This window comes from Mustela nigripes, chromosome 8 (genome assembly GCF_022355385.1).
Source record: "Mustela nigripes isolate SB6536 chromosome 8, MUSNIG.SB6536, whole genome shotgun sequence".
NCBI classification, from domain to species: domain Eukaryota; kingdom Metazoa; phylum Chordata; class Mammalia; order Carnivora; family Mustelidae; genus Mustela; species Mustela nigripes.
In genome coordinates this window covers 37323488-37346017 of record NC_081564.1, presented here as the reverse complement: position 1 = coordinate 37346017, position 22530 = coordinate 37323488, and the positions used below count along the sequence as shown (strand labels likewise).

The 22530-nt window shown below is 41.6% G+C and overlaps 1 protein-coding gene across 26 annotated transcripts in view; it reads right to left on the bottom strand.

Annotated features, from left to right (window-relative positions):
* The window catches only part of EPB41L3 (erythrocyte membrane protein band 4.1 like 3), a 231978-nt gene that overhangs the window by 23375 nt on the left and 186073 nt on the right, over positions 1–22530 (bottom strand). For 19 of the 26 annotated variants that reach the window (XM_059409241.1, XM_059409235.1, XM_059409240.1 and 16 more), the window contains exons 6-12: positions 19489–19564; positions 16955–17173; positions 16102–16189; positions 10345–10497; positions 6269–6366; positions 5068–5243; positions 1837–2057 (exon numbers count right to left, since the gene is read on the bottom strand). In XM_059409241.1, the coding sequence (XP_059265224.1) occupies positions 1837–2057; positions 5068–5243; positions 6269–6366; positions 10345–10497; positions 16102–16189; positions 16955–17173; positions 19489–19564 (1031 nt within the window). The remainder of the gene's footprint in view (positions 1–1836; positions 2058–5067; positions 5244–6268; positions 6367–10344; positions 10498–16101; positions 16190–16954; positions 17174–19488; positions 19565–22530) is intronic. The other 7 variants (XM_059409238.1, XM_059409249.1, XM_059409252.1 and 4 more) reach the window with 1 other exon arrangement.

The following is a 22530-nucleotide window of genomic DNA, read 5'->3' as shown; positions in this document are numbered from 1 at the left end:
CCTACCTGGGCCAGGGCTGGGCCACAGCCCTTCTGCAGGCATCTGGGTCAAAGAGCTGGTTTCTCAGAGATTCAGACAATGAGAGTCAGGGTTTTTTGTCTTTTTATTTTCCCATGCCGTAAGTGGCAAAAGTGATGGCGGTTTAGTGCTTATTTTATATAAGTGGGGGGCTTTTCAAATTAAATAAAGAGACTTCCTAGGTCTATTTTTTGAGCCAACTAAAAGCCATTTCCTTTAACGTGCCACTTTAATCACAGTTACGCATCCATGAGAATTGTCGGTTGGCATGGGTGATTTCAGGGAAGTGTGGAAATCATTTGCTTTTCAGGCAGACAACACTTCCTTATTTCCTATTTAAAAGCTGCCTTGACTTAACTGGAAAATAAGAGTGTAAAAACAAAATTTGGAACAAAGTCATGTTTTCCCAGCAAAAATGATTCAAATATCCTTGCTGGCATGTCCTACCCTGTTCTTGTGTTTGGCAAATAAATTATCTTCTCACAACACAGTGGGTAGTGTTTTATGTGGAATATTCGGACATTAACTACACTGTGTTGTGGAGCTACCCTTCATTGCATAGCTCTTATCAAAAGGAGCATTTTTATTTTGAGCCCCAGGTAAGTCCTTGCCATATAAATCTATATTTAAGAAATAATATTGATATAGGAAAAGAACACACTGAGTCAAATCTAGGCAAGTTTTAGCATAACCAGTGAGTTTTATAGCATTTTTATTCTGGTATTTCTTTTTCCTCTGTACATTCCAGGAGCCACTCTGCTTTTCCATTATCATCACACATTAACCTCCCAATATAGTTTTTTCTTTCCTTTTTTTTTTTTTTTTTTTTTTTTTAACTTTTAGGGAGCTGTTGTGCTACTTATAAAACCCTGTACCAGAAGTAAGCTGTCTATGTCTTTTCTGACTTCCATTTTTCCGAAAAGGTGCTTTATAGTGCCAGATTACTAGAAACAAACGTACTGTAAAAATAAATAAATAAATAAATACTGGGATGAAATGAAGCTTATAAATTTGATGAAGAAAACACCTTGAAGAAATTGCTGCGAAACTCACTTTCCATCTTCCCTTGTGATGTTCTGCTTTAATATCTCTCTTCAAAACATGTCTGCTCGCTACTTTGATAATTAGATTATAATCCTAGACTAAGAGAGGAAAGAGTGTATAAATACACGGGCTATGGTCACTCAGTCTTGCAATCAGAAGAATGGCAATGTGATTACTGTATATCTGGAAAAATATACAGTACTTGGGGAGGAGAATGAGGCCAGAAACAAAGAAAACAGTTTTAGTGATAGTTCTGAAATGGGAGCCCAAACAGAAAAGTGTCATATGGCACTAAATGCATTTTTAAGATATACAGACAGGACAGCTGTTGAAAGTCTTACATAGCACATCAGTAAAATAAAAATTTCCAAGTTAAGAAAGAATTTTTCAGAAGAAAAATGGCGACAAGAGGAAATCAGAATTTAAAAATTGATAATATGAAGGTGACTAATGCTAAAATATGAACTACCCTACGTTGTTTTTTTGTTTTTATTTTTGTTTTTGTTTTTTTTAAGAAGGCTCTGCGCCCAGAGTGGAGCCCAAGACCTTGAGATCAAGACCTGAGTTGAGATCAAGTTAGCTGCTTAACCGACTGAGCCACCCAGGCACCCTGAATTACCTTAAATTTTAACACATTTCTGGTTTATATCCTCAGAATTATTAGTTGTTCAAGGTCTAAGCGCATTACCCTAAGTCTTAACACTTTCCTGGTTTATATCCTCGGAATTATTAGTTCTTCTAAGCAAGCGCTAGGAGGGAGCCTGGGAGATGTACCTTTCCCTCGTGCCGTACTGCCACGACCGGCGTGACTTCTTCCGCCTTTTTCCTTCTGTCCTCTTCCTCGTCCCGTTCCTCCTCGGTCTTTTTCTCGGGAGTCACAGTGGTGATCAAGTTGGTCTGAGAGATGCCCTTTGTTGTGGCGTACTGGCCAGTACCAACCTCTGCAGCAGACACAGAATCCTTCATGTATATTTCATGGTTTTCATTCACTGACGCTAAAAGCAAATACAATGGAAGGAAAACGTCTGAAATAGTTAAGGAAGGAGGCAGAAGAACACCACCGGTTGTCCCGTTATGGAAAAAAGGACCCGTACCCACATCTGTCAGAAAAGGCAAGTCAGCGCTGCAGGTACCTGCATCTAAGCACAGGCAGAGACTTGTCTCTCGGAAGCTTCTTGACCAGTGTTTTAAAATGACTTAAAGGCTGCTCGCTGGAAGCCGTCAAAATAACTCTGGGGCTCCCTGGTGAGGCGGAATATGAGTGTTGATGTGGTGGAGGGCTGGGAGGCTGGGCTCCTGCCAGCCTGTCACCCCGCAGAGTAACTGGCTGGATGCCGGCGCCAAGCACTAGTGGCCAGTCCCACTACTAACAGCAGAATTTGCAGTGGACAACTGCTGCCATCCACTTGACTTTGAACATATCTTTGGGAAGTGCCATTCACCAAGGAGCACTGAATTGGGTTTTTCAATTACTATTATTAATAATGGTTAAGGAGTCCATCACTCCTACAATCTTTCTTTGGAAAGATGGTACAGTCTTGATGGCAACTCCCTTCAGTTGAAGTGCAGAAATGTTTTAATTTCTACTGCACTTTCAACAGACTACCATGATATGCATAGACTTATTCATCTCTGATATTTTGGGATGATAAGACAAATGGTGCTAATGAAATTCATGCAAATGTAAAGCATGCCAACATAAAAGATATAAGACACAGCCTTCCATCCCAGCTAAAATGTCTTAGTGAAAGATGCTTAATTCGGTTACATTTTTAAAGCTGGGTAAGCATTATTTTTGGTTTTAGATATATACAACTCATTTAAACTTACAAACGATGCTTTTCAAATACACAGTAGCTAATTCCGGGCAAAAGAGAATCAGCTTCACAGTTTAGGAAGTTTAAAATGTAAATGTAAGAAAATATTTCAAAATCCTTTTATATTAGCTAAACTGTTTCACAAAGAGAGCTTCACTAAGATATTTTATATTTCCTTATATTGATGAAAAAGCTGCCAGGAGAAGCAAGTCCCCAAGGGGCCAGTAAGGCTGTTCTGTGTAAGATGCAACTTTGCAAAAAGCAACTGTGTTCCAACATGCAGCCACAGCGCCCAGCTCAGCAGCACAGAGAACATACTAGAACTGGCAGGACCTCAAAGAGTGAGAGACAAAACATACTAACATCACTTTTGAGCAGGAGGAAGAGACAGCATGGGATTAGTACATTTATTTCACAATTGTCTTCTGTCTTGTCAACAATCATTATCACACAAAAGGTCATGAGGAAAACGACATTAATGACAAATGTGTTCCTTTGGATACACATCACTCAACAAAGTAGATGATGTCTCAGGAAAAAAAAAAGGGTGATTTTACAAAAAGTTCCCCCCAACACTGCCTTATAGAACACACAAACAGTTTTACAGTGATTCTCCAAAGCAGAAAGAAGAATAAATGGAACGAAGCACTAAGAAAAGCTTCAATGTTACAGCAAGTATTTCAGCATCTTCAACCCTATATGGTCCTAATCATTTTATTCCAAAAGTTTGGCTCCAAGTTAGATATTTCAAAAAGAAGTAACTACTGGAAGATACAGAATGGTAACCAAATTCCTAGGCCAGCTCACAAAAGCCTAGAAGAATAATTATGAGTATAATTATTATGACACCTATCAAGAATGCTGCTGTCACACCTGTCTCATTCACTGTTTGTGAATGGCCTTGCTCCCATTTTATAGGTGATGACTAAAACTGAGACCTGGGGAGTCTAAACCATTCTCCAACCGCTACACAGATAGACTTCAGTCCGGATTTACCTACCAGGGAAGTCACTAGTAACATACGTGATTCAGCTCTAATGATACAATTTTGACTTCTTCTACAGACTGTTTTGAAATATCTCATTAGAAAAAATGCAAACTTCTCAAACAGGAGATTCAGGGAGCACATCACCCAGGAGCCATAGGGGCATGTGAAAGGAAGAGAGAACTGGACTACCAGGCGGGGTGGCAAAAAAGGTGAGGACGAAGGCGATCCCACATATTTGTAACTTTTCATTATTTTTCCTGTTTTTGCTATTTTATGTTTTTTTATTATTCAAATTGTACACATGCTAGACACATCTAATTCCTTTTAAATCCACGGAATAGGTCTTCTGTAGAACTAATCTCTAGGTGCTTGGAATGAGAAACCAGAGATTTGGCCATGGCTCATTTTCTAAGTATTATTATTATAGTAGTAGTAGTAGCAGTAGTACAGCTGCCATGTGTTGTAGCTGCTATTGTGCGTAACTACAAACAGCAATACGAAACTGTCGCATACGACAAAAATCCATGGGACTCACAATTATGTCATTCCTTAGAACTGTTATTTCAGTAATTCTCCCCTTGCTGAACTTGCAATTTGACTTCATAGTGGAGAACATTTACACAGCAATGCTCTTCCAGTCCATCCGTGGTGGTAATTAATATTAACCAGGAGGACTCAACTTGGAGCCCTTGGATCTATTATTATCTGAACGTCATCCTTTCTATCAGCTATCATGCACTGACTGGTAACAGTCACGTTTTTTCCATAAAAATTTTGTAGAAACAGACACAGTCCCTCTTCTGAAACAAACTGACTATAACAAACCCGATAATCATTTCAGAACTGCCATTAAGTGAACCCAATTACTTACAGAGTATGTGGCAACTATATTCAGGATGAGAGCATCTTTCTCCGAATTCGGGGTGCCGGCTTACGAAAGCTATGCTCTTCATTCCCTTAGTACCATTCTTTTATGGAATTTTATAGAAGTCTATCAATAACAGATATTAGACTCACCAAGGCACTTTTTTTTGTGAGGGTGGGGGTTAAAACGTGCCACTCAGCCGTGGACCAGTGAGTGCTTTTCACTTCATACTGTTCAAGAAGATCTGTGTTCACTGAAATCTTGTGATGGTTTCACACTCTTTCTGGGTAGCCATTTGGGATTCTTATTACAAAGGGCTTGTACGCAACGCCTACCTCCATCCAAACTGCGAGACATGGTATAGCGTTTGCTGGACGAGCGTTCGAAGTAGGGGGCAGGACGGTCTATCAACGCACTGGCTCTCCTTGTCTGGGCTTGTGTCCTGCCACTGTAACGGAACTTGGAGCCCAAGGTCAGGAACTTCTTTGGAGGTGCTTCTGGTAACAACAGTCTAGAGATATTAAAGAAAAGATACCAGAGAGACCCATCAGTGAAACATAAAGAAAGCTACCTTCACTTTTTTAGTCAACAGTAAAGTGCTTTGTGTGCTAAAGGTTGAACACATCACATGTTTGAAGAATGTGATTTTATAGGGGAAAAAATGTTCCCAGTGTGTATCAAGCAGGGAGTTGCAGAGAGGCTATACATACGATGGGGGTTGTATGTACAGTGGGGGACTACATGGACTGGAGTTCATCTCACACAACTGGGGAGCCTATGGTTCTATAAACCTGAAGAACAGTTGACGAGCTGACTTTAGTGAAGCAGAAGAGCGATAACTTGATATTTTATAGACACAAATCAGATAGTTTGAGTAAGTAAGTTAAGGAGTCCAGGGTTTTGAGAAATGACTGAAATAGTAAGGGATGGGCTAAATCCTTGAAGTGGACATCTTATAAAAAGGAAAAAGACACTAAAAGTAATAAAGAAAGTGGACCTAAGGCATATAAATATAAGACAAATGAAGGAAGATCCTTCAGTCCGAAGTTTTTAGGATTTCTTATCAAAAAATCTGGTGACCATGAACTGGAAGGAAAAGAAAGGACATGCTTCCATATTCTCCTTCCTAGCAAATTTTTACAATATAAGCAATTTCAATCATTCTTTTTTTTTTTCCCATTAAAGTTGGTCAATCCATTAACATCTTAATTTTTTTTTCAGCATTCTGAGATTGTTTATGCACCACACCCAGTGCTCATGCAGTATGTGCCCTCTTTAATACCCACCCCCAGCCTCACCCACCCCCCCACCGGCCTCCCCTCCAAAACCCTCAGCTTCTTTCTTGGAGTCCATAGTCTCTCAAGCTTCATCTCCCCCTCCAAGTTCCCCCAATTCACTTTTCCTTTCCTTTTCCTCATGTCCTCTGTGTTATTCCTTATGCTCCACAAGTAAGTGAAACCATATGATAATTGACTTTCTCTGCTTGACATACTAATTCTTCTTTAGGAAGGGAAAAAAAAAGTCATCTTTACCCACCTGAAAAATGTATGGTGTTCAACACACACTTTCCACAAACGCTTGGCAGCTCGATGGTTTGGCAGCTTAAACCCAATGGTGCTTTCAAATTGTTCAAACTAAATTTTAAAAGACATCAAAGAGTAAAGTCAAGTTTGCAATTATAAATAACATAAAAGCAAATAATTTGCAAAATTATGCCCCCTCCAAGTTTCCTTTATTCACAAAATCAAGGGCTATATGCAGAGTTCTCTCTCTACAACTTCACTCATTAAAAAAAACAAAAACAAAAACAAAAACCTTGTATCTATTCTCTTTAAAATGCTACAGACATAGACAACCACATAATGTGTGTAGTAAATGTTTTATGGACAAGTATGGATTTTATGAAAACTAAATGAAAAAAGAAAGAGGTTATCTGGATTCCTTCCAGAGACCAATTTGTCCTGATCTCATTTTTAAGCCTTATTTTCATGATGTCTCTGTGACATCATGTCTTCAACTGGAATGTACGGGAATGAGCAAAATGTTTGTAGTGTTCTCAGGCTGACTTTTTCTCTCAGGATTTGGTCAGAGAATAGGTCTACTTCCTAGGTGTTTGATGACCTGGTATCAGATATTGCTGATTCTATTTCTGCATTCCCCTCTGGACTACCATGCTAACCACTAACATCTTTTGATAGTATATGTACGATCACAGACTGGGAAAACAGTTTCATATCTCGCAGCACGTACAACTCAGATGACTATCAGCCATTTGCTTTCTCAAAGTGAAATATCTGACTTCCTGAGTAATATATTTTAATATCATTATTGCAAATGTTTGGGATTTATTATTTTCTGAAGACAGTATGCATCAGGCCACCAGAGGGCAACCATTTTAAACAGTAAAAGCTTTCCAAAAGATAGAACAACCAGACTACTGATACAGTCAATAGAAAAAAAGTAATTCATGTAGCAAAGAACCCGGGGTGGGGTGGGGGGGCTATGCATGGCATATGAGAGAAAACTATGCTTGCCTTCTACTTCTTATTTGAGTGGGACTAGGGGCAGGTGGGGTTGAGGGGGAGAATGAGAAATACATCACAAGCTATTCCAACTACAATTGCCGTTCCCAATTTTGTGCTCACTCTGGATGTTCGTATGTAGTGGTAGTGGTTAACAATCACTATTGGCCAAGAGCCCCAGCCAGTCGACAAGCCAGGGTATTACGGATTGCGACTAACCCGTCCTCCGTTTATTCATCCTGCACCTAATATGGACCACACGCTCTGCTAAAGCCAGGCAGGGGTTTTAAAAAACAATCAGCTTGGGGTGCCCGTGTGGATCAGTCATTAAATGTCTGCCTCCAGCTCAGGTCATGATCCTGGGGTCCTGGGATCGAGCCCTGCGTGGGGCTCCCTGATCAGTGGGGAGTCTGCTTCTCTCTCTCTCACTACTCCTGCTTGCATTCTCTCTCTGGCTGTATCTCTTTCTGTCAGATAAATAAAATTTTAAGGGGGGGAAAAAAAAAGAACAATTAACTTGCTCTCTGTTGCAAAAAGCTGGGACTATTTTCTTGCTGCGATCCTCCTTAGACCAAAGATGACAGAGGCTCCTCAAGTTCTGAATGTTCATCTCTCTCTCTGTGCTTTGTACCCATGTCTCGACCTCTTCAAAGCCTTGTGCCACTGAAAATTTTTTCTTTCTTCTAAAGCCCATATATCTATATACCTATCTATAAATCTACCTAAATATATATTTATATAGATATATCTGTATCTGCCAAAAAAGAGGGGGGAAAGCCCAACTTTCTTTGAGCCTGCTTCTGCCTGAACCACAACCCCATCTCGCTCCTTGACAAATGTCAGAAGGAGCAGCTTTGGGTACTTCCCTCCCCACCTCATCGCGACCTAATGTACCACAAAAGGTGCTCCGACAACCCGCTCGAACCCTTCAGTGTCCCAGTGGGATCTGTCGAGTCTGATGCACTTTTCTTAGTTCTCAGCCCACATGCCTTCTCTGTAACATTTGGCCAGGCTGGTTTACCATGTACTCAGAATCTCATCTCCTTGTCGTTCATGATGGCTCTTGCCTCTTCTCTTCTTTCTCTGGCTGCTTTGGTTCATCGGCCTGGGTTCTTCCGCCTACTCCTCCCTCAAAAATGGACGTTACCCAGAGTTTCTGTTTTAGAGTCTCTCTTTTCCTTTAACTTGCCTTGTTCTTTGGGTAATATATTTCATTCCCAAGGCCCTTAATAGAATGGATGCAGCTATTGACTCCTCCAGATCTCTATCTCTTAATTATGCAAGAATCACCCCGTGAAAATATATCAACAGAATTTATTTATTTTTTTCTGAAATTCTCCCTGTTTTCTCTCCCTGTTTCTCTCCTCATGATCTCTCTGATATCATGTCCATCAACTTCATTCTTGCCAACCAAAGACCTCTCATTCCCTCCACTCTTCAGGCCCTTCCTCCATCTCGTGTCCAAGACCTACAGGCTCAGTTTCTGAAACTTCTCTCACACTGGCTCCTTCTGTTCTATTCTCATAGCCTCTGCCCTGGTTGAGGTCTTGGCACACCTCATCGCGAAGCTGCTAAGTTTCACTCCAAAGTATTCGTCTAGCATATCATACCCTCTCTAAAACCTTCCATGGCTCACTATTGTTTCCTGATGTGTTTCTCCAGCTTTCCCATCTGGGCCCTCACCACAGCACGCTTACCCCACGTCTGCGCAGTGTTGTATGTGCAAATGTATCATGACGACATAATTCTAAGTACATGAGACTGTTTTTTGCTCAACAGAAAGTCCTTTAAGTACAGGAACAAGGTCATATTTATTTTTCTATTTCTAATGCCCACTATGGTGCCTGACTATGAACAGATGGTCACTTGTAAATATTTGATGAATTATATATTGGTTTTAAGTTTTATATGCAATTTCAGTGAATATAAAAAATTATTTCATATATGTCCATGAAAAGCTTACAGATTATTTCAGTCTTCACAGACAAGTTTGACTTTATATTTACAGGGAATCATAAACATGATTCTTTGCTCTATAGTGTGATTTAAAAAAAAATTTTAATTGTGGTATAACTGACATATAACCTATTAGTTTCAAGTGTATAACATAATGATTTGATGTTTATATACACAGAGAAATGATCACAATTAAGTCTAACATCCATCACCACACACAGGTTGGTTTTTTTTCTTGTGATAAGAACGTTTAAGATCTCCTTTCTTAGCAACTTTCAGATACAATACAGTATTATAACTATAGTCACCGTGCTGTTCATTACATCCCATATAACCTGATTTTTAATTACTTTTCCACCAATGGAGAGGCTGATTTTGAAGAGAGAATAATTCTGTATTGTACCAGAAAATGTTCAGAGACACAGACGAGCTGTAACCTTAGAGCTCTGTCTCCATTAGAATACCTATGCTCATCAGAAACGGTATATTTATTTATCATCTGTTACACAGATAATAGGAAATATTTGCCACCTATTATGTGTAAACCACTATGAATCTGGTTAGTCAATAACTTTTACTTTTTTTCCATCAGTCTTTCTGAATAAAAGAAAAAGCAGAAATGTACGAGGCTATGAGACATTTGCATCATTTACCCTTGGTGTCTCCTCCTCGAATTTTTTTTGTACTTTGATCACATTGTCTCAATGCTATTCATGCTAGCGTGCCAGCAGATTTGGAGTACGAAAAGGGCATGAGTGTATAAAACAGGGACAGACGGGAAGAAATCTGTTCTTTATTCACAAAAGGTTTAGTACCTCAGAGTTTTTTTTATACCCTGGTCTGAGATCTATAGAACATTATCCATGTATCTTGTGGTTACGCTAAAATCAGCAAAAATAAAAACTTTTCCATCTATGCAGTGGGACAAAATTAGAACCAGACCATTAAGAAGAAGAAAATATTTTACTTAGTGCTATATATCAAACAAACCTACAAAAAATTCTCATAGGCATGGACACATAACTCACCATGTCCCACAATGCTCAGAACCTGGGAGCTGTCAATTTACATTTCTGTTTGCCACTGGGTACCTTTCTTTCCAATGTACACGCCAATTGCGGGGCGGGGACTTACCTCTCCCGGCCGGATCTTAATGTAAAAGTTGTTCCGTTTGTATGAAATTTTTAGAACCTTAGGCCAGGCAAATCTGTTGATCCTCAGGCGGTCACGATATATCAACAGACCACTCGCACAAACTCCTAACATAATTTCTACTCCTTCAGAATCCTAGAAAACAGCATCAAGAAACACTGGGTCAATATTTCACGGGTTTCCACGTGGGATGAGGGTGGCATTTAACGCACCATAGCGTTCTGTGAAGGAACCCGTAATTGACTGCTGACGACTCTAATTTCAATAAGAAAAATACCCACATTGTGGTTTTTTTTTAAATATGTTCCCCCTAAATAATTGAAAATCAGCTGTTAGTGAAGATCTTGATCGCTGTGGAGTTGTGTGAGTGTAGAACTGGCTCACTGATGGCTCACGATGTAAGTACTACACAGAGAGGACACCGTCTGCATGACATGCTAATAACGGTACAAACGAGAGAGACAGGTCTCATGACCGAGCGCCAGACACGGCTCTCACCAGTGCACACATGTGAAACGTTAACGCCTTTACGTGTAACGTTAACTCCTTTACTCTTCACTAGGAGACTCTGTGATAGTTCCTAGGACTCTTCCTACTTTACAGATGAGGAAACTTTAAAAAAAATTTTTTTTCAGTGTTCAAGATTCTTTGTTTATGCACCACACCTGGTGCTCCATGCAGTACGTGCCCTCCCTAATACCCACCGCCAGGCTCCCACAATCGGCCACTCCCCCTGCCCTCCCAAACCCTCAATTTGTTTCTCAGAGTCCACAGTTTCTCATGCTTCATCTCCCACTCCAATTTCCCCCAACTCACTTCTCCTCTCCATCTCCCCACGTCCTCCGTGTTCTTCCTTATGCTCCACAAGTGAAACCATGATAACTGACTTTCTCTGCTTGACTTATTTCACTCAGATGAGGAAACTTAAAGCGTGCTGAGGTTAAGTGCCCATCGCAGCTGAATTTATGGGCAGTCTGGTTCCAGAGGCAAGGCTTTTGACTCCTACGTGTACTAATGGAGAGGCCCTGTCCTTTCTAATGAGTATTTTGGAGTTTGTTCCATTGAAAAAGAGCCTTGATCTTTTTTTTAATACACCACTAAGGTCAGAAATTCAAATATAAAATAGGTTTTTCAAGTAGGAACATACTTCCCCAACATGTCTCAAACACACACACTGCCCAGTCGTAATGGGAACTGAGTCACATACATAAATAGAGACACATTCTCTGTATCTCCCCAGTTTTCTTTTGTTTTAAGTGGGAGCACGCTATATTTATAACAGGATTGTCTGCTACTTGCACGTTTCATCTTTAGGTCATTTTCTAGGGATGTGGGATGAGAAGTCTCGGAGGTCATTGGAGAGGTCATATAAAGCTCAGGAGACATTGCATGGATAGCCAATGCCTCCTAAATGCTGTATTTGGGTGAAATCGGGGTAAAAGGAACATGTGCAGTGACCCTGCATGGGGAGGATAAAGGACAGAAGGTAGGACTGTGAGACTCAATCTCCACTTCCTGGTCTTACTGGATGTCAGAAGCAGGGGGCACCTAAGAGGCAAAGGTGAGGTCTTTTGTCACATTAATTGTCACAACTGTCCCTGGCACTGAGTCCCTCGGTAGCAGCGATGAGGGTACGGGGAAATGGAAGCATCCAAACAGGAGATTCTGACTCCTCCATACTGTGGGAATTTACTTCCTAAATCTCGTCAGTGCAAGGCATAAAACGAGTATTTCCAGAATCAAAAATAAATATTTCGGTCCATCTCTGGGAAATCCAAGTCTGCAAATACGATTCTAACTGGATTAAAATGAAATATTGCACTGGGGAAATGGATCACTCCATTAGATACGAAATTACTCTACAGAAGTGGAAATACTCGATGGCAGGATATTACAGCGTAATTAAATTTGAGGAGAATTCAAAGACCAGAAACTGCCGACCATTTATCAAGGGCTTTAATCTGAAAGAGCAAATGGAAGAGCTAGAGCCTGAGGCCGACGTGTAGCTGGCACTATTGAGCCTTCGGAACTGCGTAATCTGTCCCCGGGGCTGCTCAGTGACCCTCCCGTACCATGAGCAAAAATGCAGGCATGGAGGGAGGACTGTTGGGAGTAAAAGCTCCTTGACTCGCTTTCTGTTTTACCAGATAAATACGGAGTTAGAGCCTCTTGTGCTAGTATCTATTTTAAAATCGTCCATTAGTGTCTTCGGATAATGAGAAGACAGCATCCTTCACGGGGAAAGAGCAGGAAACCCCCACCGACTGCTTGTCTCGGGCTCGCCGCCACCACACACGTCTGCGTGTCCCCCATATTGTTATCAGCTGCGCACCCCAAGCAAGTGGGGTGGCAGTGAACACCCACTTCCTTGTGCTCAGGACTGGACGCTGCTTGAGAGCAGCCATTCCATGTGAGAAGAGAGGGCAAATGAAGACAGAAAACGTCAGGAATATGTGGGGGTTTTAAACTGGATGAACGTTTCCACTTCATTAATCCACCAGCAATGACAAAAAAAAAATACTTCGGATATCCAGTCTTCTGCCACAGCCTGCAGTCCTGATGTTGGCTTGATATGTCCTTCTTTTTTTTTTTTTTTTATATTTTACTTTGCCTTCATTCCTTCTATTTCTGAAGTGTGTCATTTCTTTGTGTAGATCTATATTTCCAACCTATATTGTTTTGTTTTGTTTTAAGATTTTATTTATTTGACAGAAACACAGTGAGAGAGAGAACACAAGCAGAGGGAATGGGAGGAGAAGCAGGCCTCCCGCCAAGCCGGCAGCCTGATGTGGGGCTTGAACCCAGGACCCTGGGATCATGACCTGAGCTGAAGGCAGCCACTTAACGACTGAGCCATCCAGGCGCCCCTTGATACATCTTTTGTATTGAAAGCTGTCACGGCGTTCTTTCTTGGGGATGTGTGTGTTTCCCTATCAATATGTTGACACATTTAATACTCCCTTTAGTGGGTAACATCAAAGGAAGATCTGGATAGTCTCAGTCTATCATAATTAAAATAAATGAGTGGACTAGTCCCTTAATTTAAAACCACCGTTCCAACTTCAATGTCGTTCACTTATCACTCGGTCCGTGGGATATCCAGCAGGGATTTAGACCTACCTATCTACATGTCAGAATCTCATATGAGGTAAATGACTCTGACTGAGCCTACTCAGGCTGACAGTTAAGTGACAAATGAGCAGAGACAGTTGTCCTAAGAAAAAAAAATGAAGCATGTAGGACAGATTTTCCAAAACAAGGGACCTTCATCTCATAATATGTTGTTCATTCTTTATACAGAGCCACAGAGTCCAAGATCACAATTCAGAATTTCTAAATGGGCCCTAAAGCTCAGAGCCTTTCATACCATCCACAAAAGAGAATCCTCTCACTTACAACCGGAAATTCACTCTAATTTAATTCAGTAAATTTCCTTCTTGAAATGATGGACTGTGGCTGCCGGAGAAAATGGGAGTCCACAACTGAACATTCGTTATACTTAATATTCAGATGAAATCCTAAAATAGGCTGCGTTTGTGCTTCCTAAATTTCTTCTCTTTAATTGGCATGATTTCAAATCGTATTAGTGAATGAAAAAGCAGTGATCTATTTTAATTTAGCAGCTACAGCAATGTTAAGTGATTTTATTTGTACTGATAAGAACACGGATAAATCCTGAGTTGCCCTTCCCAAACATAAGCCCTAATCTTTTATTTGTTTATTTTTCCCAGGCAGTAAGTGAATAATCGTGTGTAACCTAACTTCAAAAATAGCTTTCAATTCACTCAAATTTTCGGGCGACCTTCATTTCCCTCTTGTTCCCTTATCTGCTAGCCGCCTAGGGAAAAACTCAAAGAGGAAAACAATCTTCGTGTGTCTCCTCGTTTTCTTTTTTAAATCCTCTTCCTACCGTATACAGTATACGATATAAAACACTTTCTTATCCAAGTGAAAAATAAGTGAAAAAAAAAAGAATAATGAACTGGCAAGTAAATAGAGCTACACCTGCTGTTGTAATTACACACAAATGTCAAAAAGCTTGGCAGTCAATGTCCCGGCACATCCCCAGGATGTCCCAGCCAAGTCTCCGAGATTTTGCTCGTGTTCAGGCCTTCAGGCCTTGAACGTGCTCACCCTGTATGATGTACGAAATGATCCACAGACAGAACCCATCAAACTCATATGTGTTTGATGGCCGCCATTTTCTTGTTCAAATACAGGGTGGGGTGCCTGGGTGGCTCAGTGGGTTAAGCCGCTGCCTTCGGCTCAGGTCATGATCTCAGGGTCCTGGGATCGAGTCCCGCATCGGGCTCTTTGCTCAGCGGAGAGCCTGCTTCCTCCTCTCTCTCTCTGCCTGCCTCTCTGCCTACTTGTGATCTCTCTCTGTCAAATAAATAAATAAAATCTTTAAAAAAAAAAAAAAAAAAAAATACAGGGTGGACCGGTCTGCTCTCTAAGAGACCCACGGGCAGCATCAGTAGAGCCTACAGACCACAGATTTCCCTCCCATGGGTCCTCAAGATGTATGCTTCAACAGAGCCAGCTGAAATTCTCCTCATTTTTTGGCCCCAACCTTGACTGTGTCAGATACTTGCATGCCTCGAAGGCTATTACCTACATGTTCTTTCGGGGTGGGACACGGAAGGGGTGACTGCTCGGTCCATCAGTAATAAGGGCATGTTCCAATACAGGAGTGATAGTCTCTTGATAGCCCAAATCAGAAGTAACTACCCTTGAACTTCAAGCATGGATTTTTTTTTTTTTTAAATGTTACTGAAAGACCAGAATCCATTCCTAAGATCCTAACAAATTTCGTACGCTTTGGAGGAAGTTTTCAGAAGGCTTGTCTATGCTTCTACAGTACTTTTACTCACAGCTGCTCAAATACCACATGAACAGTCCATATACTCACTCTCTCACTCTGGAAAAAATACAGAGATTCTGGGAAAGTGCGACCTGGAGTCAAATGTTTTATGCAGCCTCACCACCTCAACCCTCCTATAGACCAGTTCCAACTTCAAAAGACTCTGTGGCCAAGATACAGCTTTGACATTTCGCCCATCACCAATCAACGAGGCAATCCTTAGCTTTGGGGCCTCATTTTAGTTGAACTAAAATGACCACCTTATTTCAAAGCACTGATTATGTGTCAGAGAACCTAAGTTCTAGAGAGAGCTATTTAAAGTTGACGTGAATTTGCAGAGCGCCCGGGGAAGCATCCAGAACAGAGGCATCCAACAGGACTTGGCACATGAGAGATGTGACAGGTGGGTCTTGGACAACTGGCCACGGTTGGGTCAGGTAGACAGAAAGGAGGAGGACCGCTCGGGCAAGGACGGGCGCATTCAGGGAAGACGCAGAGACAGGATCTGGCAGAGGCCAAGGGCACGTGTTGGCACAAAGTGGGAAATAAAACCGTGACAGGAAAGGGGGCTGTGTTAGGAGCTTGTTACGGGAAGATAAATTTCTAACTGAACCAAGGGGCAAACTGAGGCTTTGCCTAACTAAGGCATTTCAGCAGCTGAGGCCATGAGCTATGGGAGTTTGAGACATGCAGAGCAAACCCTTCCATAAAATCTCAGCTGAATTTGCCTTGTCACTGAGTGGGCCTTAAAGCAAACACAGATTTGGATCCCCAAAGTTTTTAATGATGGAAGTACAAAATCACCAGCTTATAGTAATAACAATGCTGCATTAAAGAAAATTAAATAGGAAGTTTGGGGTTTAAAAAATGCATACCTTGGCATGATGTAAATCAACTCCATACATGGACAGTTTTTTGGCATTTTCCAAGAAATGCATCTCTGCTTCTGCTGGCGTCATTCCTCTGATAAGGGGGAAAAAAAAGTCACAATGCTGCTTTTCTTTTACCTGGCAGGACTGCAATATTTTCCACTTAGCCTTGCTGTCTCATAAGCAAACCCCTTAGAGGCACCAGCAGATTCATGCTCTGAAGGGGGTGGCAGAGAATCACAGGAACAATGGCTTTCATTTTTTTTTAAAGATTTTATTTATTTTACAGAGAGGTGGGGAGAGAGAGAGAGCAAGTGTACAAGCAGTGGAGCAGCAGAGGGAGAGGGAGAAGCAGGCTTTCCACTGAGGAGGAGCCTGATGGGGGTTGGATCCCAGGACCCTGGGATCATGACCTGAGCTGAAGGCAGCCGCTTAGCTAACTGAACCACCCAGGTGCCCTAAGGAAAATGGCTTTTAAAATCACTGGGTGACTCAGTCAGTTAAGTGTCTGACTCTGGATTTCGGCTGAGGTCATGATCTCAGGGTCGTGAGATCGAGCCCCATGTCCGGCCCTGCACTGAGTGTAGAGCCTGCTTAAGATTCTCTTTCACTCTCCATCTACCCTCCTCCCAACTACCCTCTCCCCATTCTTTCTCTCTCTCTAAACAAGACCCACCACCAGAATACAAGGAGGAAGAGTGTAACTACTCCAGAACCATATAAAATACAGAACCTCCGTCTGCTACAGTCCCAGCCTTCATGCCCCTGAAACGCAGCCTGGTAAGAGCAGGTAATACAAGGGACGCTCGCCCATCAAAGCACAAGCCAAACAAACATTCTCAAGCTTTCTGCCACTAACCTGTGGCTCTTGTGCAGCTCGATCACTTTGTCTTCCAGTTCCTTCGTGTGGTTTGGCGCAAAGCGGAACTCACTGATGTAATCGTTCCCACATTCATCTGGGTCGTAGTCTCCAAGTTCGGACTGGACGGTGTAGGAGCCCAGCAGGGCCAGGGTGACAAAGGAGCAGGGCAGCCTTCCGGACACGATATCATCTCGCAGTTGTAGGCAGAGGTAGTACCTTCCAGGAGTCAAAAGACAAAGCAAAAATCCAGCATGAGGACAGGAGAAAAGCAGACCACTTGGTACAAATCGCACTATAAGCAATTCCTTCCTGGGGAATGATCGCACTAGGACCAATTTTCCAGCATCTCTACTTTGCTTTAGGTGTAAGGGGAAAATACCTGGCTCTAAAATACAGTATTAAAGGGCATCTTGAGGCAAGTCAATGCTCCTAATAATTTTTACTTATTAGTAAAGTATTATTACTATTAATTATTAAGAAAGATAAAATTAAAAATTTTATTTATTAAAAATAAATTTATTTATTAATGGCACTGAGAAGAAACCTCAAGACGTATTTCTTTAATGTCTTTTAAAATAACTAACATTTAAAATCCACATCAATGATTTCCCAACACACTCCCTGAAATCTCTGGTTGGGGGTACTATCATGTAACAATGGTGCAGCTAAATGCAATTACTAAGTCTCTACCAGCCTTGAGGAAGTGTCATTTTGCTGCATCGGTTAAGCATCCTGCCACGTGAGCGAGGCCGATTTCAGCTAACTCGCCAGCTACACCACCAGCGACTGCACCTACTCCTGCCTTCCTGATGCCATGGTCTCTTCGTAATAACAAACAATCGCTCCCGTTTCCAGTCCTCATTTTTTAATTTAGAGAACTTCCTAGAATCCAACTGATATGAAGACTAACTCTGAAGAATTACTACTTTAAAATCTGAGCACCTCATCCCTACAAGTAAACAGCTTTATACTCAAGGAGTAAGAGATATTTTCCATTTAATGTGGCCAAGATATATAGATATCGCCACTGATAGCTGACTTATCTTCTCTGCTTCTTGCTTTTCAATATTTAGATAGACTACTAACTGCAGGAGACTCCAAGGGAAGTGCTAATGTTGATAATAATAATACTCTTCATAGGGGTGCCTGGGTGGCTTAATGGGTTAAGCCTCTGCCCTTGGCTCAGGTCATGGTCTCTGGGTTCTGGGATCAAGCCCCACATTGGGCATTCTGTTCAGCAGGGAGCCTGCCTCCCTGCCTACTTGTGATCTCTCTCTCTCCCTGTCAAATAAGTAAGTAAAATCTTTAAAAGAAAAAAAAAAAAAAAACCCTTCTTGCCCCAGGATATAGGTATAACAATAAAATATCCTTGCACCGTTCATATACGAAATAAACTGTTAATCTGCTGAAGATGAAGACAATGATTAAAGTCTTAAGGCCCCCTTCAAATGTGATTTTAAGCTGATATAAAAAAACTCCATGTAATACAGATACAGAAGTTTCTACACATTCCATAGACTCTGCAAACATTGCACAAATAGAAAGGAACCATGCATCGCATGGTTCTATATATGTGTTCTATATATGTGGCTCTATAACCAATAAATTAGCCACAATTAAGTGGTTCTTCAATATTATTAAAAGTATCTTTAAATAAGAAGTCATCCATTTTCCTAGATTTAAAAAAAATATAAAAGAAATCCTTTGTAACTATTTCTTTTACTATTTGCCTAATACGTCTGCTGGAACTATTTTTACTCCTAGCCAGTGACTGGAGCTGTTTGGAATAATTCCCCTTTTCTGGAAAGCCCTCCAAGAAGCATGTGAGGCTTACGCAGAAAATTCGGTATGCACTGCACAATGTCACTCTGATTGGCTGTAAACTTACTACCAAGCAGGGTGAGAGAGTCAGCAGTTCCAAAGGAGGATGTGAAGGAGCCTAGAACACATGGCAAACCCAGGATAGCCTCCTAAAGGAATCTCCCCGCACACTCAAAGCTCAAGTCACTGCACCAGGATATTTATACGTTAGTTTCCTTTCTTCAGTCTTCCTTCCCCCAAATGAATGAATCATTTTTCCTGTACACACAGGGCAGAGAAAGTAAACTCCTCTGTGTGCCTTTGGTGCCTGATTTTTTAAAATAGCTGTCGCGTATCAGACTGGTTATATAAACAGCAGAAGCATCCAAAGACACATTTTTACTCTGAGTTTTAGAGCAGGAGCACTAGGAACTGCCGTATCACGTAAGGCTGAATCCCATCCAATTTGACGGTGGTGGGTGGATGACAGTATCTCAATTCTGCAAGTTTTCCCGCCAAGGTCAGACAGACGGAAGTAGCAGCTTAGCACCAAAGATTCAACTGTGAACAGATACGATTTGGCAAATCTTCTCATCAGATGTTTGCTCTCGCTCTGTTGCCTTTGGTTTGCCATTTCTGGCGTGGATGACTGAAAGGTTCCCAGATGTAAGCATGCCCTTCCCCAGAGAGTAAAGAGAAGCCTGCCTTTTTCAGAGCCAACTTTCAAATACCTGGTGATATCTTCGGATAGCTGGGCGGGGTCTGGTGGGTAAAATTTCACATTAAATGAAAAGTGCCAAGCACCACCTGCAGAGATGAGAGAAAAATTAGGATCAAAACTCAGAAAATCCCTTTCTACTCATTTTTATGATAGTGAGAACTGCCTTAACTCCAAGTACTAACTCCCAAGCAACAATGGCTCCTCTGTGGAAAACAGGAAAAGTCTCAAGTTCAACGAAATCCAGGTATGTTTGAAACTTCACCTAGTCCTTAATCTTTGCCCCATATCCATTATTGGCGCTTCTAACTCGCCTGGAAATTGATTACATTTCCTCCCATTCCCGGGGACAAAGGTAAGCCGTTAGAAGAGGGGGGAAAATACGTGAATGACAGGGATAATACGGACAGACAAGTCCAGAACTGACTGGCTCTACTGCTCTGAAATTCTAGATACTCACATAGCAACGGTACAGACATAATCCCGTCTGCTTTGTCCTTTCTGCTTTGTTATTACAGGTCAAACCCCATTATAATACATGCCAAGGAAAGTTTCAAGATATTTTTGTTTTCTGGGAAGGTTTTGTTGTGAATATTTAAGTGAGCTGCTTCCAGGCTGCTGAAAATTTTCTTCCTTGGCCAAATTGTTGATTCGAGAGATGCCTGAAGGCATGAACAGTGCTTCCCCAAATTCGCCCCCTCCTTACGGGCCCAGGACTCGGACGGGGGCTCTCGACGCGCTGCTGTTCTTGATCCCATGGCCTCTCCTTACAGCCTCCTCTCCCACAAGGAAATCATCAATCCGGGGCAGCAGACAGTCACCGGCTCTCCGCACTGCCCCCACTTACACCTGAAGCACCATGAGGCCTTCCGAAGCTCTCCTTTATTAATACGGTCTCTACTGGTGTATGGTTTATCACTATAAATATGGAGAAACATTTTCTTCTTTTCTACATTTACTCTCTCTCCACCTCATCCCTACTTGAACTCCTCGTACTCACTTCGTTCTTTTTTCCTGGGCTCTTGACGCGGTAGCTCATTCAAGTCTGGGTGTTCCTTCACGGGACATTTGATCTCCCCACACAATGACCAGGAAAGGGCTCCAGCATTGAGCTGCTTGTGTTTGGAAGGCGCTACTGAGAAACTCCTCCCAGTCTCCTTGGCTTCCATACAGGGGGCCTTTCATCTATACCATGAGCGGTAGCCACTTCCTTTCTCTCTGTGATTTCACACAGTTGAGGCTCTTAAGCCTCAACTATCCCCCTAAGATGCCCAACACTCCTTCCTCCCCATTAAATGACTTCTGGAAACTCCATTTGCTCCATGAGTGGTTTGCAAACATTCAGAAGAAAGGGTAGAATTCTAAGTACCAGCTTCTTTCTTTGGGCTCTTCTCTTGAGTATGAGGCAAATACTTAGCTGCACAGGTTACCTGTGATTCTGTCATAAGCAGCATGGTTACATTTATTAGTCTAGTTTATTCTCAACACGACTATTCATAATCCACTTAAAATTCCACACAGCAGGATCACTGCCTGAGGTAGCTTATAAAGAACTGGCATAAAGCCACGTATCACTGGTTGCTTGTTATCATTTTTAAATCACTCAGAAAATATTCCTGAAACATAGGCGCTAAGAATTGTTAAATTATCCCTCAATCCCATATATTTCTAGTGATGATTTTTCCAGGTCCTTTTGTTAATCAAAAAAGGGTCTGATCTTGTTTTATTTTCCTATTGATTCCTAGGCACTTTCTGCTAACATGGTTCCCTTTACTGCTTGCCGATGGTGAGGTTCATAAATGAGAGCCGGCTTTCCCCCCAAGCAACTGGAATGAAAATTAACTAAGATTAGTTATGGGAAATGGATGTATTGCTCTTTTGTCATTTCTATCCTTTCCAAAGTATGCCCTGAACTCAGTGAGTGGTTGATCAATGTAATTAAACAATCTCATAATAAATTCAAGATAAACTTTGACATAATAAAAGTATAAGAAAGAGGGGTGCCCGGGTGGCTCGGTTGGTTAAGCGTTGGACTCTTGGTTTTGGCTCAGGTAATGATCTCCCGGTGGTGGGATCGAGCCACTCATCCAGATCTGCACTTAGGGCTGGATCAGCTTCAGATTCTCTCTCCCTCCCCCATCTGGGGCTCCACCGTTTGCACGTGCACACATTCTCGGTCTCTAAAATAAATAACTTTTTAAAAAAAGATTTTCTTTATTTGATAGAGAGAGAAAGGGAACACAGGCAAGGGAGTAGGAGGGGGAGAAGCAGGCTTCCCAATGAGTAGGGAGCCTGACATAGGGCCTGATCCCAGGACCCTGGGATCATGACCTGAGCTGAAGGTAGCCGCTAATGACTGAGCCACCCAGGTGCCCCAAATAAATAAAATTCTTTTAAAAAAAGGGGGGAGGGTTATAAGAAAGATAGTTCAAAGCAAAATCCTCAGGGCAGGAAAAGGAATTTCAAACTATAGTTGGTTTAAGAATCTGAGGTACTTGCTAAAAATGTCAATTTCTAGGCTCCACCCAGAGACTTTCATTCCAGAGATTGGGAAATATGGCCTAGAATTGTGGTTTTAATCAACCCCCTTGTGGTTTGATTACAGGCGGGCTTGGGAATCATACTATGAAAATCACTAATCCCAAGAAATCCATTTTCATGAGGTTATAACCCAAACAACTGCAAGGTTTTGTGGGGTATTATTTTTAAAGAGGGGGAAGTTTCAAAAACTACAGTCTACACCCTAATCAAGAGGAAAAAATCTAGTTAAATAAGGCGTAAGATTTGAAATTAACGAGAGGCAGATTAAAGTTCAAATGTATATCCCCATAAGGATTCTGACAGAAACAAATTGAGTGGGAAGGCATGGTTATGTAATGAATGGGCTTGCAAACCCTAATCTGCTCAGATGGTGGTCCTGGATAGACACAGGAAATGAAACCACCTGAATGCATTAAAATGATATTCCTGTATGCCGATATAGGATTTAGAGTCACAAATTTATGATGGGAAACTATGAAACCGAAGAGAGTCCATTCTTATAAAAAATTCTAAT